Here is an 18,389-nt window from a genome sequence, read left to right on the forward strand (position 1 = left end):
GTCAAAATGGCGTGGGATGTGTATTACTGCAGAATCATAAACCGGTATCTTTTGCTTCTAGGTCTTTAACTGATTGTGAAACTAGATTTAGCCAGATTGAAAAGGAACTAAATGCAATCCTATTTTCTTGTACTAAATTTCATAATTATATTTATGGTAGAGAAGTTAAGGTATTCACAGATCATAAGCCATTGATTTCGATAATGAAGAAAGGCATAGCTGAAGTAGATTCTCCTAGACTACAACGTATGAAGGTAAAATTATTAAAATATGACTTAACTGTGGAATATATGCCAGGCAAGGAAATGCTAATAGCTGATTTGTTATCTCGTAATTTTGTGAAGGAAAAGGTAGAGGATGATGCTTTTGTAACAGAAATAGTGCATACAATAAATATAACAGATGAAAGGAGAGAGGAATTTATAGCTGAAACTAAACAGGATAAAAAACTTCAATTGATCAAAGATTTTTGTGAAAAAGGGTGGCCGTCATGCTCTTCGAGGGTACCTTATGTAGTAAAAGATTATTTTAGTATTAGGCATGACATCTACATATTGAATGATTTGATATTTTATATGGACAGAGTTATAGTTCCGGATTCTTTAAGGCCTAGGATGTTAAAGTTTCTTCATGAAACACACTTTGGAGTTACAAAGACACAGCAAAGAGCAAGGCAAGTGTTGTTCTGGCCAAATATGAATAAGGACATAGTGGATTTGGTTAGAAATTGTGTTGATTGTGAGAAATATCACAGAAGTAATGTTAAAGAGCCATTAATACTAAGAGAAATTCCAGAACTTCCATTTCAAATGCTAGCGGCTGATATTTGTGAGTTCGGAGGAGCATCTTATTTAATTGTAATGGATTATCTCACAAAGTGGATTGAAATTGTTCTGTTGCCGTCCAAAACATCCCAGTCAATAATAAAATCATTTAAGACCATGTTTGCCACTCATGGGATTCCTTTGGAAATTGTATCTGACAATATGCCTTTTGGCTCTAAGGAATGTAGAGAATTCTCTAGAGAATGGAATTTTAAATTTGTGACATCTAGCCCTAGATATCCTAGATCAAATGGGCAGGCGGAACGAGCTGTTCAGATAGCTAAAAATATTCTCAGAAAGTGTGGTGATCTTCAGTTAGCTTTATTAGAATATAGGAACACACCACTGTTAGGATCAGACAAGTCCCCAGCACAACTCTTGAATAGTCGTAGACTTAGAAGCAAACTTCCAGTCTTACATGAAAAATATTTACCAGAACAAGTAGACCTAACAAGTGAAAAGAATAAATTGGATGACAAAAGAAAATTGTACAAGCACTACTATGATAGAAATACAGCTGCAAGAGAAGAATTAAGTGAAGGCGATAACGTTGTTATAAGGGAAGATGGGCAATGGAAACCTGCTGTGGTCAGGCAATGTTTACAAGAGTCAAGATCATATGTTATTGAGAAAGAAAATGGAACATTGGTAAGAAGAAATAAATATCACTTGAGACCATCTAGTAATACGCCTAAACATCACATTAAATTAGAAGATGATCTTGATGATAATCAGAGTAACAAACCTTCAACATCAATGGCCTGTGAGAGTGAAGTACCGAATCAGTTTCCTACCAGAGGTAAAAGAGTAATTAAACCCCCAACTCGATATAATGATTTCGAGATGTACTAGTTTTGTAATCACTTAATATTATTGTTAGTCGTAGGTAGTATTAGTATTTTATAATATTTTATTCTGAGTTTATTGTTGTAAGTTCTCTGCTTTATAGGAAGGGAAAGATGTCATGAGGCTGAATAGCTCATAAATGTAAAGTCCTGTGATCATAGATCACTTGAAGTGATTGTTGACAGACGATGACACAGGACAAGGACACGAGGCCTCATGGCAGGGGTTAGGTCAAGTAAGGACAATAGAGCAATGACTTTGAATTATAAAATATAATTATTGAATAAAGTACTATAACAATTCACAAGACCTTAAACATTATTACACTTCTCAGTTGTGGAAATGCTCTTTTTTGCAGCTCTTTGTGGACTAAGCACCCACGATAGTTTGCTGGGTGATTTCCTTCACACAGCACGCATTTCACCTGGTTGTTTCTTTCTTTGTAAGAGCACTGATCAGATCTGTGGTTACCCGCGCATTTAACACATCTTGGAGAAAGGTAGCAAAAATTTTTGGTGTGGCCGTAGCGTTGGCATTTTATGCACTGAGGTACTACACGCTTTTTATGTGGAGGTTCAAAAATTACTTTATAGTTCAACAATGAATCGATCTCATATATATCTTTGTTATTCTCGGCTTGTTTTAGTTCAACGTAGAACAGTGGTAATGGCTTTTTTGTACCTGATTGACGAATGTTATTGATATTTATGACTTCGTGCCCTACGCTTTGGATTTCCGCCTTAATTTCGTTGATATCTGTAGATGGATGTACATTTCTTAGTACAACTCTGAATGAGCGATCTTCTTTGAGTTGGTAGGTATGAAATTCAGTATTTTTGTCTTCTAGTGCTTTTGTTATAACAGAGTAGACTTCATTATTTTGAGGCATTATTTTTACTTGGTCATTGGCGAGAGTTTTTAATACATAAGCATCTTTTGCAATCGTTTGTAGTAGTTTGGTAAGCGGAGTAATATTTTTAACACTGTAGACAAATATTGGTGGCGTTTTAGTAGTTGTATTTGTATTTTGGCTCTGGTTTTCTTCTGTAGTTGTATCCTGATTTGCATCGTTTTGTTCTTCTGTAGCTGTATCCTGATTTGCATCGTTTTGTTCTTTTTGTAATACAGAGAATTTGTTGGAGGTCGATATTGGTGAGTTTAACCAGTAATCATCTATTTTGGATTGTTTTGTTGCTCTAATATATTTTTCCGGGCTATCAATTCGATTTCTTTTTTTGTTATGTACGTGTTTCCAATCATCTGGTGCAGATTCAGCTTGGGATTGCGATTGAACAGGTACTACAAGATAATATTGTGCTGCACTAGTAGAAGGCTGCATCGGTTGTGAAACTAAATGCGGTTGCACGTTTTGAATACTCTGAGCTGTGTTATTATATAAGGACTGTTGAATTGGTACATATTGAATTTGCGCGTATGGTCCTGCACATTGGTTTAGTGAATTAAGTGATGGATTTGTAGTAATGTCCTGTTGTGGATAATGTACATACTGAGTATTATAATTTTGACTCATGGTTTAAAGTCGTTAAGATCTGAAGCATATTCTTATGCGTTATTAAATAATATATTTTATTATCAATAATTTTGAAGCTAAACACTAACCTCTTATTTACAGTTAACAGTTTTTGGTATAATAAAATATTGTTCTACTTTTCTTATTTTTTTAATTTTTATTATCTTTCTTGATGTGATGTAAAAAAAAACCGCGAGAGGGGTTAATTTCAGTTCAACCCTGCGGAAAATTAACCCCCGTCGGCCTTTTTAATGCTTTTGTAATCTCTATATTTATAAAATTGCAATATTTATTTAAATAATAATAATGAAATAATACGTTACTTTGGAGCGGTGATTCCCACCTTTATACTGTTGTCAACACTTACACCAAACCGAAGAATGTTTTGACACAAAGTTCGAGTTTTTTTCACTAATTAGCACTCGCGCGGAACAAAAACACTCTTGAAAATGACATAAATGTTTCTTATGAGACAACGGAAACTTTGCATGTTCAAGTACATCTATTATTCGCGTGAAAAGTTCTCCAAACACTTTAAATAACACTCATCACTATTGGACAAAATAAAAAAAAAAAAAAAAAAAAAAAATAAAAAAAAAAAAAAAATAGCAGAAAATAATACAGATCTACAAAGAATTTTAGATAAGGTCGTTGCAACGAGTGAAGAATTTGGTCGGTCACTAAACATAAAGAAAACAAAATTCATTGTTATATCCAAGAAAAAAATTAGAAACATTAATCTACACGTGGTAGTGTCTCGGCGCTTGATATTTTGTCTATTACCAGTGAAACTACCAGTTTTTAATTATAGTTAAAGTGATCAAACTAACTTTAAACTGTAAGTTTTATACTACATACATTATTTAATCGTATATTTGCGTATTTAAACCAGTTTTGTTAGTTTATATTCCTGTATACTACACCAGTTATTGTAAACAGACACAGGTTTATGGATTATAAACAATTTACCAGTTTTGTTTTTTGCGGGAAACGAAAGTAATTAGTTTCGGTAGTACCGTAAATAAATTATCAATATGTCATCAGATGTTACTATACAGGACGTCCCAGCGAATAAATCTTATTCTACCGCAGCTTCACAGCAAAATTTCTTCCCAGGAAAAGAAAACGCAATACTTTTTAGCGCTATTAATAATACACCACTGCAAGATTATCTTATTTCTTTAGGTAATTTAATAAATCCCAAAAATATCTTATTCTCGTCTCGCCTATCTAATAATCGAATATGCATGTATTTAAGTAGCAAGCAAGCTGTTGAGGATTTTATGACAAACTATGGTTCTATACAGGTAAATGGAGAAACAGTCAGGGCCAGAAGGCTCATAACGCCTGCAGAAAGAATAGTGCTATCAAATGTTTGTCCAAGTATCCCACACGAAGTAATCATCCAAGAATTAAAACATCTCGGCCTAAACTTAGTTTCTCCAATCACTTTCCTAAAGATCAGTGCCTCTCTTCCAGAATATAGCCATATAAAAAGTTTTAGAAGGCAAGTGTTTATTAGTCCGCATAACACGACGATCCCAGATTCAATTCTTCTGAATTATGATAATACTAATTATAGAATATTCATTTCGCAGGATAGTATGACATGCTATATATGTAAACAAATAAATCACATTGCTAGTAACTGTCCAAGCAATAAAAATTCTTCTTCTCAGCCTTCAGGACCCTTAACTCCCCCTACTGTTCAATCTTCTGACTCTCCTACCAATGCTGGTAATCAAGTAGACCACACTTCTAATAATGATCAAAATAAAAATACCGAAATATTCCCACAAGTATCCATACCAAACACCTCTAACTCTACATCAGTGGAAATTATACAGCCCGTTTCTGAAGCAACCCAAGATTTAAAAACTAACGAAAATACTCCACTGGAATCTTCTGCTACAGCCGAAAATATAGAGATAATTTCACAGACTTCACTAGCGATCACGAAAGAATCACCCTGTCCCTCCACCAAACGAACCATAGAGGAAATATTATCTCCACCTGTTGAAAATGTCGTTGATAATCAAACATTTCTTCTTCCTGCTCAGCCTCATAAAACAAAAACTCAAAAGAATAAAAAACCTAAACGCTCATTACCTATCCCCGAATCACTTGAATCATATCTAAGTAAACAATCAACACCGTCCATTTTAAGCTATGACCAATTAATGATGCTTATTGAAAATATTCAAGGCAGTCAATCTCCTATTGAAATTGTTAAAGAATTCACATCTGATTTCCTTGGTCTCGTAAATTTGCTTACCGTCTCTTATAAATATATTCCAGACAGAGCCACAAAATATCGTTTTACAAGGCTAAAAACCCTACTGCTACGTTTTCTAGGTGAAGAAGCTACTACTGAGAGTGAACTCTCTTCAACTGAAACATAACATTCAACTCAATTTTACAGTGGAATGTTGATGGGCTTTTCAATCGCTTACCAATGCTCAATATCATTCAATCAGAACACTGTCCCGAAATTATATGTCTACAGGAAACTAATCCTGTATCTTCTAACCCATATTCGCAAATACATTTTACATGCTTTCGTAAAGACCGAACTAACACAGCTCGCGCAAGTGAGGGAGTTGCAATTTTAGTACCACTTATTTCGACTTTCCTGCAGTCGTTGGAGTTTCACTTATCTCAACAAAATGGTAGAATAGTCAACTTCATTTGGACTCCTTGGAAATGAAGATGCAGACTCAAGTGCGCGTAGTGCAGTGACTGGTGCGGATTCAGAAACGGTATTACAATATGCCCCTAAAGACTTGAAAGTGTTGTTAAAACAATATGTGTTAAATGACTGGCTCGATGAATGGCAAAACTCAAATTTAAAACTTAGACCAATTAAAGACACAGTAAAAAGAGTCAAAACAGTTTATAAAAGTTGTTATGAGCAACAGTTTTCAACCGCCTACGACTAAGCCATACCAGGCTTACTTACTCATATTTGTTCTCAAGATCTGAACCACCTATTTGTGAATCGTGTAACACACAAGTAACTGTCAAACATTGAATGCCAAAATTATACACAAGAACGTATTGATTTTAATATCGTATCAAATATGTCTGTTCTGGGTGCCAATAATAAAGAACCAAAAATTTAATTGACTTTTTAAAAACAGTTGGTGTATTCAATAAAATATAACAAGTTTTTGTAGATAATGCATGTAACCTTACCATTGTACTATACTTATATTGTACCACATTTTTTGTTTAACCTATGTATTGTTCCGTCGCTAATAACCATTAGGTGGATGCGACTTTTTCTTAATAAAAAAAAAAAATTAATCTACACGTAAATAATAAGACAATAGAACGAGTTCAGAATTATAACTATTTATTTAGGAACAAACATTAATGAAACAAAGGATTATACCAAAGAAATCAGAAATATAATAAAAAAGGCTAGAAGTGAATTCAATTATATTAAACAAATATTATGTAGTAGAGACCTCAGCCTAAATCTTAGAAAACGAGTAATTAAGTGTTTTGTATTTTCTGTTCCTTTGTATGGTGTGGAGATATGGACCCTTAATAAATAATGTCTCAATAGATTGGAAGCATTTGAAATGTGGACATATCGAAAAAGGCTCAGAATCTCCTGGACATACATAATAACCAATAAAGAAGTAGTAAGAAGAATAGAGACGAGCAGGGAGATACTGGATTCTATCAAAATAAGAAAACTACAATATTTAAGACATATATCATGTGGTGACAGATAGGAACTCCCAAAATTAATAATGCAGGGAAAGCTTCAAGGAAGACGTAGCATAGGTAAAAGAAAAATGTCCTGGCTGAGAAACCTCACAGAATGATTTGGGTGCAGCTCAACTGAACTCTTTCGGGCTGTAGTGTCAAAAGTTAGAATAGCAATGATGATTGACAACCTTCGTCGCGGAGACGCCACGTTAAGAAAGAAAAAAAGAAAAAGAATTCCTAATATAAAGTCAGTGCTAAATGGTATGAAAACACTTATGGTATGTATATTTTATCCTGAAAATATGGTTTTTATATTTATTTGGCTTCAACCACTCAGGTTTATTAGCATAACGAGATAAAAAATAATAATAAACAAATATACCCCTTCTTCTTCTTCTTCTTCTTCTTCTTCTTCTTCTTCTTCTTCTTCTTCTTCTTCTTCTTCTTCTTCTTCTTCTTCTTCTTCTTCTTCTTTTGGTGTAGACGTGACTGTTTGTTTTCAATGTGCCTTCAGTAAGTTGACATTCCATCGTTTTCATGGTCTTTCTACCGATTGTCTTCCTATTGGGAAACCGTCTCTCGCCGTCTTTTTTACTTTATTTGTTGTAATTCAGCTTATGTGATCGGTCCATTCCACTCTTCTGTTTCTTACCCGGTCCTTGGTATTCTCCATCTTTCACCTTCGTCGTCTATCTGTTTTTCTAGCTCTGTCCCATAGTGTCTTATCATCAATTTTTCCCAAGGGTTTTTATCTCTGCTGTTCCCAGATTTTTTTTTGTCTTTTCTGTCAAGTGGTGTTTCTGCCGCGTATGCCATTAGTAGACTGATGGCTGTTTTGTAAATTCTGCATTTCATTTCGTTCTTTCCCGATATTTTTATTTCTCCATATTGTTTCTTTCAGGCAACCTGTGGCTTTGTTTGCTCTACTTCCGCTTCTGTTTTGAGCTCTCCTTAGCTATATATAGGTAGTGTGATACTTAGATATTTAAAACTTCCAGAGAGTATTATACCCCTGCTTACAAACACAATCAATGCATGTCTTAGGTTGTGCTATTTTCCAACTTCATGGAAAGTAGCCAACACAGTTATGATTCCTAAACCTAGGAAACCACCTACCAGCACAGAATCCTACAGACCTATTTCTCTTCTTAACACTCTAGGTAAAGCCTACGAGAGAATCCTCAAGGAGAGACTCGTAGAATTCCTAGAGACAAACCACATTCTCCCCAGTTTTCAATTTGGATTCAGAGCTGAACATTCCACACGTAACGCATTGATTGAAGCAGCCACTTTCATTTCCCAAACCATTAATGAGCATAGAAAATATGCTATAGGCATCTTCCTAGACGTCCAAAAGGCCTTCGACCAGGTCTGGCACCCAGGCCTGATCGAAAAACTCCACCGATTTGGACTGCCTGTAACATTTATCAAACTTATTCATTCCTACCTCTCCAATCGAACAATTCGCGTCAAAGTCGCTAACCAACTATCCACCCCATTTACTCCTCAAGCAGGAGTGCCACAAGGATCCATATTAGCTCCAATACTATACACAGCGTACAACAGTGACATTCCCCATCCCATTAATCGAACCGAGTCAATCCTACTTTACGCCGACGATACTGCACTGCTCACTGCAGGCACTGCGCGAGGCACGCTAGGACGGCCCTCTGCCTTCGATAGGGCCCAAACTCTACTAGACAAGGTAGTAAGGTGGTGCAACAAATGGAGAGTCACCCTTAACCCAGCCAAAACACAAATGATTGCCTTCAGACACCCTCGTAGTGCTAAGTACGAAACAACCAGAATAACCCTTCAAGGAGAAGCTCTTGAATATCGTCCGTCGGTGGTCTACTTGGGAGTCCACTTTGGCAGGACACTCAACTGGAACATCGACATCCAACACACCCTAAACAGGGTAAGAAACAGAGCTAAACTCCTTGGAGCGTTATCTGGAACGTTTGGAGGTACATCGAGCAAGACTCTCCTGCACACCTATAAAACCTTTATAAGGCCTATTATCGATTACAGAGCGCTCCTTTATGCTTCGCTAAAACAACATTATACTAACAAAATCCTCAGATGCGAGCGTAGAATTCTCAGAAAGTGCCTCAGGAAGCATTGGAGATATCCGTCGGTATTGGTACACCCACTCGCTAAACTACCCCCCATAACTGAGAGAATCCGTTCTCTCAGCAACAAATATGTCATAAGAACGATTAATGGTAACAACCAAAGGGCTAAAAATGTCCTAATCACCCCTTGCAATCGGCGAGGGCATATACTCACCGGGACTCCCAAAAACAAAGTTCCATTCCCTCCGGCCAATCTTCTACAATTGGCCAGAAACGAACTTCCCGATGAGTATTACGAAATACTTGAACAAACTCCCCTAATGTATCGCAGATAAACAACTGCATCCCCACACGCTGATCTAAGAGCCGTTCCTCTAAGGTGACAGATTTGGAATCCCCTCACTGACTGGTCGCTTGCTGAGCATGGCAATTTCTATCTTTCGCTCCTACAGCTTCTGCGCTAAAACCACCTTCTTAACCCAATCCACTAGCAATTCTGCTTCTCCACACATCATCGACGCTTCTCTCGCAATCTCCCACACTCCTGAAAAGGAGAATCCTTCACCCTGAAGAGGCTTAAGCCTAAACGGGGTATAAACGACGAGCTTTCACTTCACTTAGATATTTAAACCATTTGATCATCTGACCTTCCTGCCCTTCTTTACATCCTAGTAGACCTGCTATACTAACTATATAATTTGTCTCTTTTGGGTAAATTCTTCTTCTTTTTCCTCTATATAAGCTATTCTGCTTGTTCATTGAGATATTGATAGGTACCTCTATTGAAGGTTGTGACTCCATCTTTTGAGCGGTTGGCAGATAATTCTACCGATTGATGATTTATCTCTTGCTATTTTAACTACACGTGTTCCCCCCATTCTGCTTATATGGTTATTTCCAGTGGCGGCTCGTGGTAATTTAAGGAGGCTGTTCAATTAAAGAATGTAATTATACAAACGGTGAATAAGCGTTGCAGGTGAAAAATTTTTGGGGGCCTCGCCAAAAGATGTTCTGTAAAATGAAACCTATCTTTGACCCGATTAATCAGGATGTCACACACTGTTTTTGTTTTGTGCAGAATATGATACCTACTGAATGATGACGCTTCTTCGGTGGTGAAGGTGGACGATGAAGTTACGAATATTGAAATGGCTTTGTCAAAACTGTTTAAAAATCCGTTTATTTTAACGGCATCCAAAGACCGAGATTGAAATTATAGTTTCATTCTTTGAAAACACTAAACATGGAAAACAAAACAAAAAATGTAGTTTATCACACCCGCATAACCACGAAGTTTTTCTATATTGTTCAACGTTAAAACAATGTTTAAACGTTTTATTTCTTATTGCACATTCTTGTACAAAGTTTATCTCCGGCCAAGTTAATCCATTCTTTTTATAAGAAGTCGATTTACAAAAATATTTGCATTTTCTTTTATAAACTTCCCTGAATAAGGCTTCATCCTAAAAAACTACCACTATTGTATTTAATAAATTCCCACAACAGAAAATGCCAAACTGTGAATCGAAACGCTCTGCCCCGGTCTCTGTGTGCAGTGCACAAATCCTCAATATTTTAAGATAGGAGAATCGCTGGTTCACGGATTTAAGATCTCTCGTTCTTCTATAGGTTTACTGTATAGTGGCTGGGTTCAATTTGAATTCTGCACTAGGGATGGCGGTTTTTATCAAAACACCGGTTTTCGGTTATACCGGTTTTTGAAGTTATACTTCTTTACCGGCGATAGAGGGTAAATTTTTATATGGGAAAACCTAGCGACCGGGCGCATGCGCATTATAACTTTGTTCTGATTGGATGTTCAAATGACATGTCAAAAATTATTCAATATGGTGGCTGTGGCACAGCTGTAGTTAGATTATTTATGGTTGTTGCGTTTTAAAATTTGTGTGAAAAGAAACAACAAACAAAATTTAGTTAATAGTTATACTGCCTTTTTAAATAGTTTTCATATACCTATATTTTTGGACTTTTGAACTATTTTGGACAAGGGAAACTCATTCTAATTTGGTAAGTACCTAGTTTTTATTATAATCATATTGTAATTATACATTTGGATTAGGTTGAAATACATACATTTATTTTCTCAAGAATGCGGATTTTAGAGAGAAATCCCAAATTAGGTTCGATTTTTATTTTTAAATTATGATTTTTTGGCGTAGATTTATTTATCTAGTAGGTATGTAATGCTTTGATTTACATACTTAATTTGATTACCAACAAAAGTTCTACCAATCTTCATCTAATATATTGTTTTCTTACTGTTTTGTTATATTTTTATATTTTCTTCCACAAAATTTAAACTACATAATTTTCAAAACAATTGTCAAACAGTAAAACGTTCAGTTAACGTATTTTTCCACATGATAAATAATGTGCGATTGGACGAGTGAGTCTACGCTTCGATTACGAGTCAAAGCGGCACGAAATTCAAGGGTTCAATTCCCGATGCAAGTTTTATTTTTTTATTTTTTTATGCATATTATGATTGTAAGTATATTTGTTATATAATTTTTTTTTCAGCAAATGCGTATTTAAAATTTTTGCCAACAATTATTATCGTCCAGAAATCATTTTTTCTTTGTGGCATTTTTCAATGTGTTTGTGTGCGTGTTATTCTTTTATTTTTTTAAATTTTTGGTATAGTCTTAAAAATCACATAATATGTAGTAGAAGTATAACTTCTTACGTGCGTACAAAGTACACACACATTCTTGTTAACCTAGCGGCTATAACCGGTCAAATAACCGGTTTTTCCAAAAACCGGTTTTCGGTCTTTTCAATCAATATTCAATACCCAATAGGTTAAAACGTTAAATTTGTATTGCACTTTAGTTTGTGATACTCCACATGTCCATTTTTAATATAAAATCCCTAACAGTGTTCGATATATTGCAAAAAATATATTTTCATTTTGGAATTTCTAAGGGCAGAAACTTTTTTTATGTGCACTTTTGTACTAAGGTAAGTTAGGTTCAATCGATCTATTTCGGCTCCAAATAATATCAAATAATTGCAAAATACAAATGGTGGTGAAATTAGGTATAAGACTATTAACGTAATAAATTATGAAGCAAATTATACTATAACGTGTAGAGGTATATACATATGAATTATAAAAACAAAAATGGAACATCAAAAATGGTAAAACTTATAAAATCAATCTTAAAATTCTGAACTGAATCGGATGTATTATTGTCTTCAGTTTGTATGTGTATTGTATTTCCGAAAAAAAAAAATCGTTTTATATTACAACATACACAAAACAATTTTATTATTTTCATTTTTTTTTAATTCCAGAGGAATGGTTTTTTTCTCTTGGATTTATAAATATAAGTTTATTCTCGTTTGTGTAGGTATACAAGCAAGACATGCTTACCCTCAAGTTCATCAAAATAGTCAATTCAGCTTATTACATTTCTTAAACATATTTCAGTGACTGCGAGAGTCATTAACGAATATGTATAAACATTAAACAAATCGAGAATTATTGACGAATTTAAACAAACAATATTTTTTCTTCGAATTATTTTTTTCAGAACTAACTAACTTATCCGGTTTTTCACCGGTTATTACTGTAAAAAGAAAAGACCGGTTATAACCGGGAAAAAAAACAACCGCTAAAACCGGTTATTGCGAACTAAAAAAAAACGGTTTTAGGTTATAACCGGTAGGTTTTTCCCATCCCTATTCTGCACTTGCCACGTGCATTAGCGTAGCGGTGTAGTTCAAATAAATTATATGATTAATAAAAACAGTTATATTTTAATGATAATATGATATTTATGAGATTTAAGAACAATATTTTAATGATACAGATTTTTAAAAATCTGTATTTTAATGAAATTTGATTGGGTGTTCACTGCACAAGTGAACCAATGGAGAAATCGCCCCTGGTTATTTCATTCTTTTTTCTGTTTAGTGTACATTCGTTTATACAGTGTACGTTACATTGTCTTCTAATGTCTTCACTCCTCTTTCGATCTCTCAGCGTGTTTCCTGCAATTCTTCCCAGTACTCTCATCTCTGCCGTTTCCAGTGGTTTTTGTGTTGTCGCTGTATCGGATCTTTTTTCTGATGCATATGCCATTATTGATCTTACACTGGCTTTATAAATTCTTGACTTCATCTCAGTGTTAATATGTCGGTTTCGCCATAATATAGTGTCATTAAGACATCCTGCCAGTCTATTTGCTCTTTGTAGGTACTTGATTTCTCACTTCTTTCTCAAAATAAAAACAAAAAATGCAATCCTTGTAGGATAAACTATAATATATGTTAAAACTATATTTATGTTATAAACTATATTGTTTATTTTATTTTATTTAGCGTATGGCTCTATCACAGTTTTTGTATAAAAATAAAGGTCACATTTCACAGTTACCTCGTGGATGTTGTTCTTGGTAGAAGTAGAAATCAAGGCTGCATTTTCTATGTCTGTACGTACGTAAGTTGCTACACCGTAGCTTCTGTCGTAGGTAGCACCCAGTAGATCATAGCCGGGGATTTTTCCTCTTGAGCTCAATTGAAATTCGTTTTCTGTATGCGTTTCTTGTAATGCGACCAGATCAGTATCGTTATGTTTTAATAGTTTGTGTAGAATTTGACATTTGGCTCTACTTATACCTTCTATATTTAATTGGCAAACTCTTACATGGGGTCCAATTTCTTTTGTAAATTCTTCTTTGGAAACTCCATTCAATAACTGTGTCATCTTTAATAATTATTCCAAAATAACTGTGATATCTGCCAGGAGATCTTTAGGAAAGATTGTCTGGCGCCTCTTGTGCTAGCTCTTCAGTTTACCCAGGGTGCACGTGCAGTATTACCTGCGGACGCGAGCTAGCATTACACCCCAACATATTGTTATGTGTCATAACATAGTACTAGTACATAGTACATAGTACATTATACAAAAGAAAAAAATAAAAGTATCTTTATTTTCAGCCTCATTTAAAGGGAATTATTTAAAGAAATACAGAAATATTCTATAGTTTTTAATGACTATGTGCAGTCGGAAAAATGAAAGAATACCCATGAACGATCACATCAATCACTTATTTTGTAGTTTCTATATTTTTCTATAACAAACGTTTGTTATTTATAGAAAAAGAGAGCAAATACAAAATAAGTGATTCATGTGATCGTTCATGGGTATTCTTTCATTTTTCCGACTGTATGTATTACAAATTATTTCTAATAGCAAATATTTTATTCGTAGTATCAACAGTCAGTAACACATTTTCCACTTTTAGTATTTCTAAAGTATCCCTTAGCACAAACGCATTTATGGACACAACTTAATGGACAAGGGTGGCCACACGATTGAGCTACTTTGTTTTGACATGTAACTTCTTCTTGGGGACAACAGGGTTCGCAATCTTCTACTTCATTTTCACCACAATCTCCACGACCAAATTTTATAAGCTCTGTAAATAAACACAATTTTAACATTTGTTACTAATACTAATTTCTAAACTCTAAGAAAAATAAGATTTGTTTAAGACAGTGTTTGAATTTATTTTAAATTTTGATGTTACAGAAGAATCCTACGAATATCATGGATTCAAAGAATGTCAAACATGGAAGTAACTAGAAGAATAGGAAATGAAGCGAAAATAATATTGACTGTCAAAAGACGAAAACTTGAGTACTTGGACATAGGATGAGAGGGCAAAAATACTCATTATTACAACTTAATAAGCCAGGCAAAATACGAGGAAAGCGAAATCTGGGAAGACAAAGAATATCCTGGCTTAAGAACTTAAGGGAATGGTTCCAATGAAGTAGCCATGATGGTTTCCAACCATCGATAGAAGATGGAACTTAAAGAAGAAGAAGAAGAACACAGTGTACAAAACTGGAAACATACCGCAACAATGGTTACTCTAAAAATACAAACGGTAAAGATTGCAGTAAGTACAGAACAATATCATTAATAAGTCATGTTCTCAAACTAAAGAAACAAATAAACAGAGTACAAATAAACGGAAACAGATCGCCAATAATAAAACTAAGGAGAGGAATAAAACAAGGGGACAGGCTCAGCCCAGTTTTATTCATATTAGTAATGGATAGAGTAATGAAGAGCGCTAAAAGAAGGTCAAGGCAATTACATTCAACAATGGGGTGTAGGAATTTAGTACCAGTGAGAATGGAGGTATTACTATATGCAGATGACCTGGTGAAATGCAAAAATTAATATCTGGGTGGGAGAAATAGAAAATTTGAAAATGGAGGTAAATGTAAAGAAACGAAGACCATGGTAGTAACCCAAAATAAAAAGAAAGAAATAAACCAAACGATATTGAGTTGCAAAAACGAAATAATAAAAACGTCTCGGCGTTTGAATAATTAGGAGTAATAATATCAGAGGATGGAAAGCTTTTTTTTGGTTTTATGGCATAGACTTGGGTGTCAATTAGCCTGTCACACCTTTTTTTCCTATTCATACATAAAGAAGGCAATGAGTTTCTTAGAGGATGGAAAGCTAGACCAAGAAATTTCTTACAGGACGAAAAAAGCAAATAAGCTCTACTATGCACTAAATAAAACAGTATTTGGAAAGAAATAAATATATACTACAAAGTACAAACAAATAAAACTGAAGCTATACAATGCAATATCTGTACCAACTTTAATATGTGCAAGTGAGACATGGGTGAACAATGCCAAAATAGATAGTACAAGAAACGCAGCGGAGATGAAGCAGTTGAGAAAAATAGCAGAAAAGAGCGGAATTGGGCAGAACAAGAAATGAGGATATTAGACAGCGACTGCAACAGGAATCGATAATAACAAAGATCCAAAAAAAGTACATTTAAATGGTATGGCATCAACTGTACTGGTGTACAGCGGTGAAGTGGTTGGCTATAAAGAAGACTGAGGAAAAGAAGATGAAGCGAGTTCAACTGAAAATGTTACGGTGGATGCTGGGAAAGACTAGAAGGGAGAGGATCAAGAACGACTTGATTAGTGAAAGATCGTGATTAGTAAATAAATACAGAAAAATTCTATAGTTTTTATTACTATTACAAATTATTTTAAACATCAAATATACATAATATTAGGAGTATTAACAATCAGTAACACATTTTCCGCTCTTAGTGTCTCTGAGGTATCCTTTAGCACAAACGCATTTCATGATACAAATGAATGGACAATCTCCATCACAAGGTTGTGATACTTTGTTTTGACATGTGACTTCTGATTGGGGACAGCAGGGTTCGCAACCATCTACTTCATTTTCACCACATTCAAGTACAAAAGGTGAGCGACCTGTAATCAATAAACAAAATTTGTTGGAAATATGAAATGAAGGCATAAGAACAAAGCCGTACACGACTATTGCAGTGGAGAGGGTTATTAGGCAAGAAGACACTATCTATCCTAAATTATTTACCTCTTTGTTACAGAGTGCTATAAGAAACCATAATTGAGAAAATATTGAATTAGTTTCTGAACAACTTGAGATTTGCAGACGACATAATTCTTATTGCAGACCAGGTAGATCATACGTGCCAACTTCTTCAAGCTCTGGTATACGAGTGGGTATTGAAATTAACTTTTTAAAAACATAATGCAATACTACAAGACCAACCCTGTACTGGCCAAAAACATCTCAACTAACGTCATGCAAATTAAACAAAGGTGTAGCTATTGCAGAAGATGTAGAACATACGCAGGTAAACGTCGTTACTCGACGCGCGGAAAATACCAAAAATGGCGACAGATAAAGACACAGACTCAGTAACAGGTGCCACGACAGGTACGTCATGGATAAATCGTCTTTCCAAAGAAGAATTACAGCGCGACGCCGAAAGATGCGGAATAGATTCTAAAGGAACCGTCGATGAGTTAAGGTTAAGACTCAGAACCTTTTATAAAGAACGCGGGGAAGCAACAGGAACAATCTCAAAAATCAATACTTCCAAGGAAGCCAAACCAGACACACTGACCCAGGATATTTCGATAATCAGAAGCCAATTACAAGACTTAACAATGACAAAAGAAATGAGGCAATCAGATTTGTTAAATCAAGTACGGAGGTGGAACACACACTTGGACAAGAAACATTCGGATATTCGTAGACTTCATAGAGAGAATAGACGAGTTAAGCCTAGCCTACGACGTCGATAAGCAAGATCTGCTAAAAGCATTATCAGAATTGTTAGGAGACCATGCATTGTTATGGTACCGAAACAACAACAGAAATTGGAATTCATGGACGGACTTCAGCAAAGATTTTAAGAAAGCTTTCTATCCCAGAGAATATTCGCTACAACTAGATGAGCAAATCAGAAACAGGAAGCAAAGGAAAAACGAACCAGTGGATAGATATATCACGGATATTCAAACGTTAATCAGACGAGAAGGATCTATAATCTGGATCACCAGATTCAATTAGGAAGAGGTCATGAAACTACAGAGTTAAACAGGAGATTAATAGGACTGGCATGGGCGGCTTATGGAAAACTGAGGGAAGTGTTTAGATAAGAAGATACCACTCACAGTTCAAACGAATGAAGCAGAAACGTTGGCGTTTACCAGGAAAGTCTTAAATGGTTAAACAGAGAAGAATGGCGGTTAGGAGAAGGCGTTGGAGAACGTTGTAAACCGATGGAAGTAGTAGTAGTTAAAAAACCACTACAGTCAAAACTTTTCTCATAAACTTAGATTTAAAAGGTAGATATAATTTAAATAATGTGGTTATAGGTACTTACCAGCTACAGAGGCCACGACCATGACCATGAAAATTGCAACAAATACAGTTTTCATTTTTGATTATAAGTTTAATTATTTTGTTACTTTATCAAAGATGAAAATAATCTAGTTCAACTAAAGTGCAGAGTTCTATTTATATAGTCTTGCTGATCGAAGTTACGCAAATTTACAATAACAATATCTAACAACAAAATAGTAATGCATAAATGCAGGATTATTGGAGCGCTTGTTTTATAAACAAATCAGCGCTCCGAAATCTTTTTTCAATTATTACTCTGTAACTCAATAGTACATTGTTTACCGGGTAGGAAAAGCTTAACATTCCTGGACGACTGTGAAGATTGCTAAGTCGAGGCGCAAGCCGAGACTTAGCAACACAGAGTCCAGGAATGTGGCTTTTCCTACGAGGTAAACATACTATTTTTCCGCAAATCGTTTTAAATTCGACAGATATTGATTGATTTAAAAAAAACGCGATAATTTTATTCCCAAATAAATGGTGCTTTGAAATTCCTAATAAAATTACTTGGGTTACTATGGAAACGTATTGAGGTTGAATTGTCAAACTTGACGCTTATAAATTTAATTGCTGGTGTTCTCGAAAGTAAAATGATAAGTGATGATGAAATTTCCATTCCTGGGACTCCTCCA

General features: G+C 35.0%; 2 protein-coding genes across 3 annotated transcripts; one reads left to right on the top strand and one right to left on the bottom strand.

Moving 5' to 3' along the window:
• The first annotated feature begins 3,168 nt into the window (after positions 1 to 3,168).
• LOC126882945 (uncharacterized) lies at positions 3,169 to 6,455 on the top strand. Its single transcript, XM_050648022.1, has 2 exons — positions 3,169 to 4,039; positions 4,141 to 6,455. Exon 2 carries the CDS (start codon positions 4,236 to 4,238, stop codon positions 5,601 to 5,603), a length of 1,368 nt encoding a protein of 455 aa, XP_050503979.1. The 5' UTR covers positions 3,169 to 4,039; positions 4,141 to 4,235; the 3' UTR covers positions 5,604 to 6,455.
• A 7,480-nt stretch (positions 6,456 to 13,935) lies between these two features.
• LOC126882962 (chymotrypsin inhibitor Ani s 6-like) lies at positions 13,936 to 17,906 on the bottom strand. 2 transcript variants are annotated; one of them, XM_050648046.1, is made up of 2 exons: positions 17,738 to 17,906; positions 13,936 to 14,443 (listed from the first exon to the last, which is right to left on the bottom strand). In XM_050648046.1, exons 1-2 carry the CDS (start codon positions 17,790 to 17,792, stop codon positions 14,238 to 14,240), a joined length of 261 nt encoding a protein of 86 aa, XP_050504003.1. In that variant the 5' UTR covers positions 17,793 to 17,906; the 3' UTR covers positions 13,936 to 14,237. The 2 variants fall into 2 exon arrangements, with proteins under 2 accessions (XP_050504003.1, XP_050504005.1); XM_050648048.1 differs by lacking the exon at positions 13,936 to 14,443 and adding an exon at positions 16,024 to 16,292.
• Positions 17,907 to 18,389: the final 483 nt, after the last annotated feature.

Source organism: Diabrotica virgifera, chromosome 4 (assembly GCF_917563875.1).
Source record: "Diabrotica virgifera virgifera chromosome 4, PGI_DIABVI_V3a".
Taxonomy (NCBI): Eukaryota; Metazoa; Arthropoda; class Insecta; order Coleoptera; family Chrysomelidae; genus Diabrotica; species Diabrotica virgifera.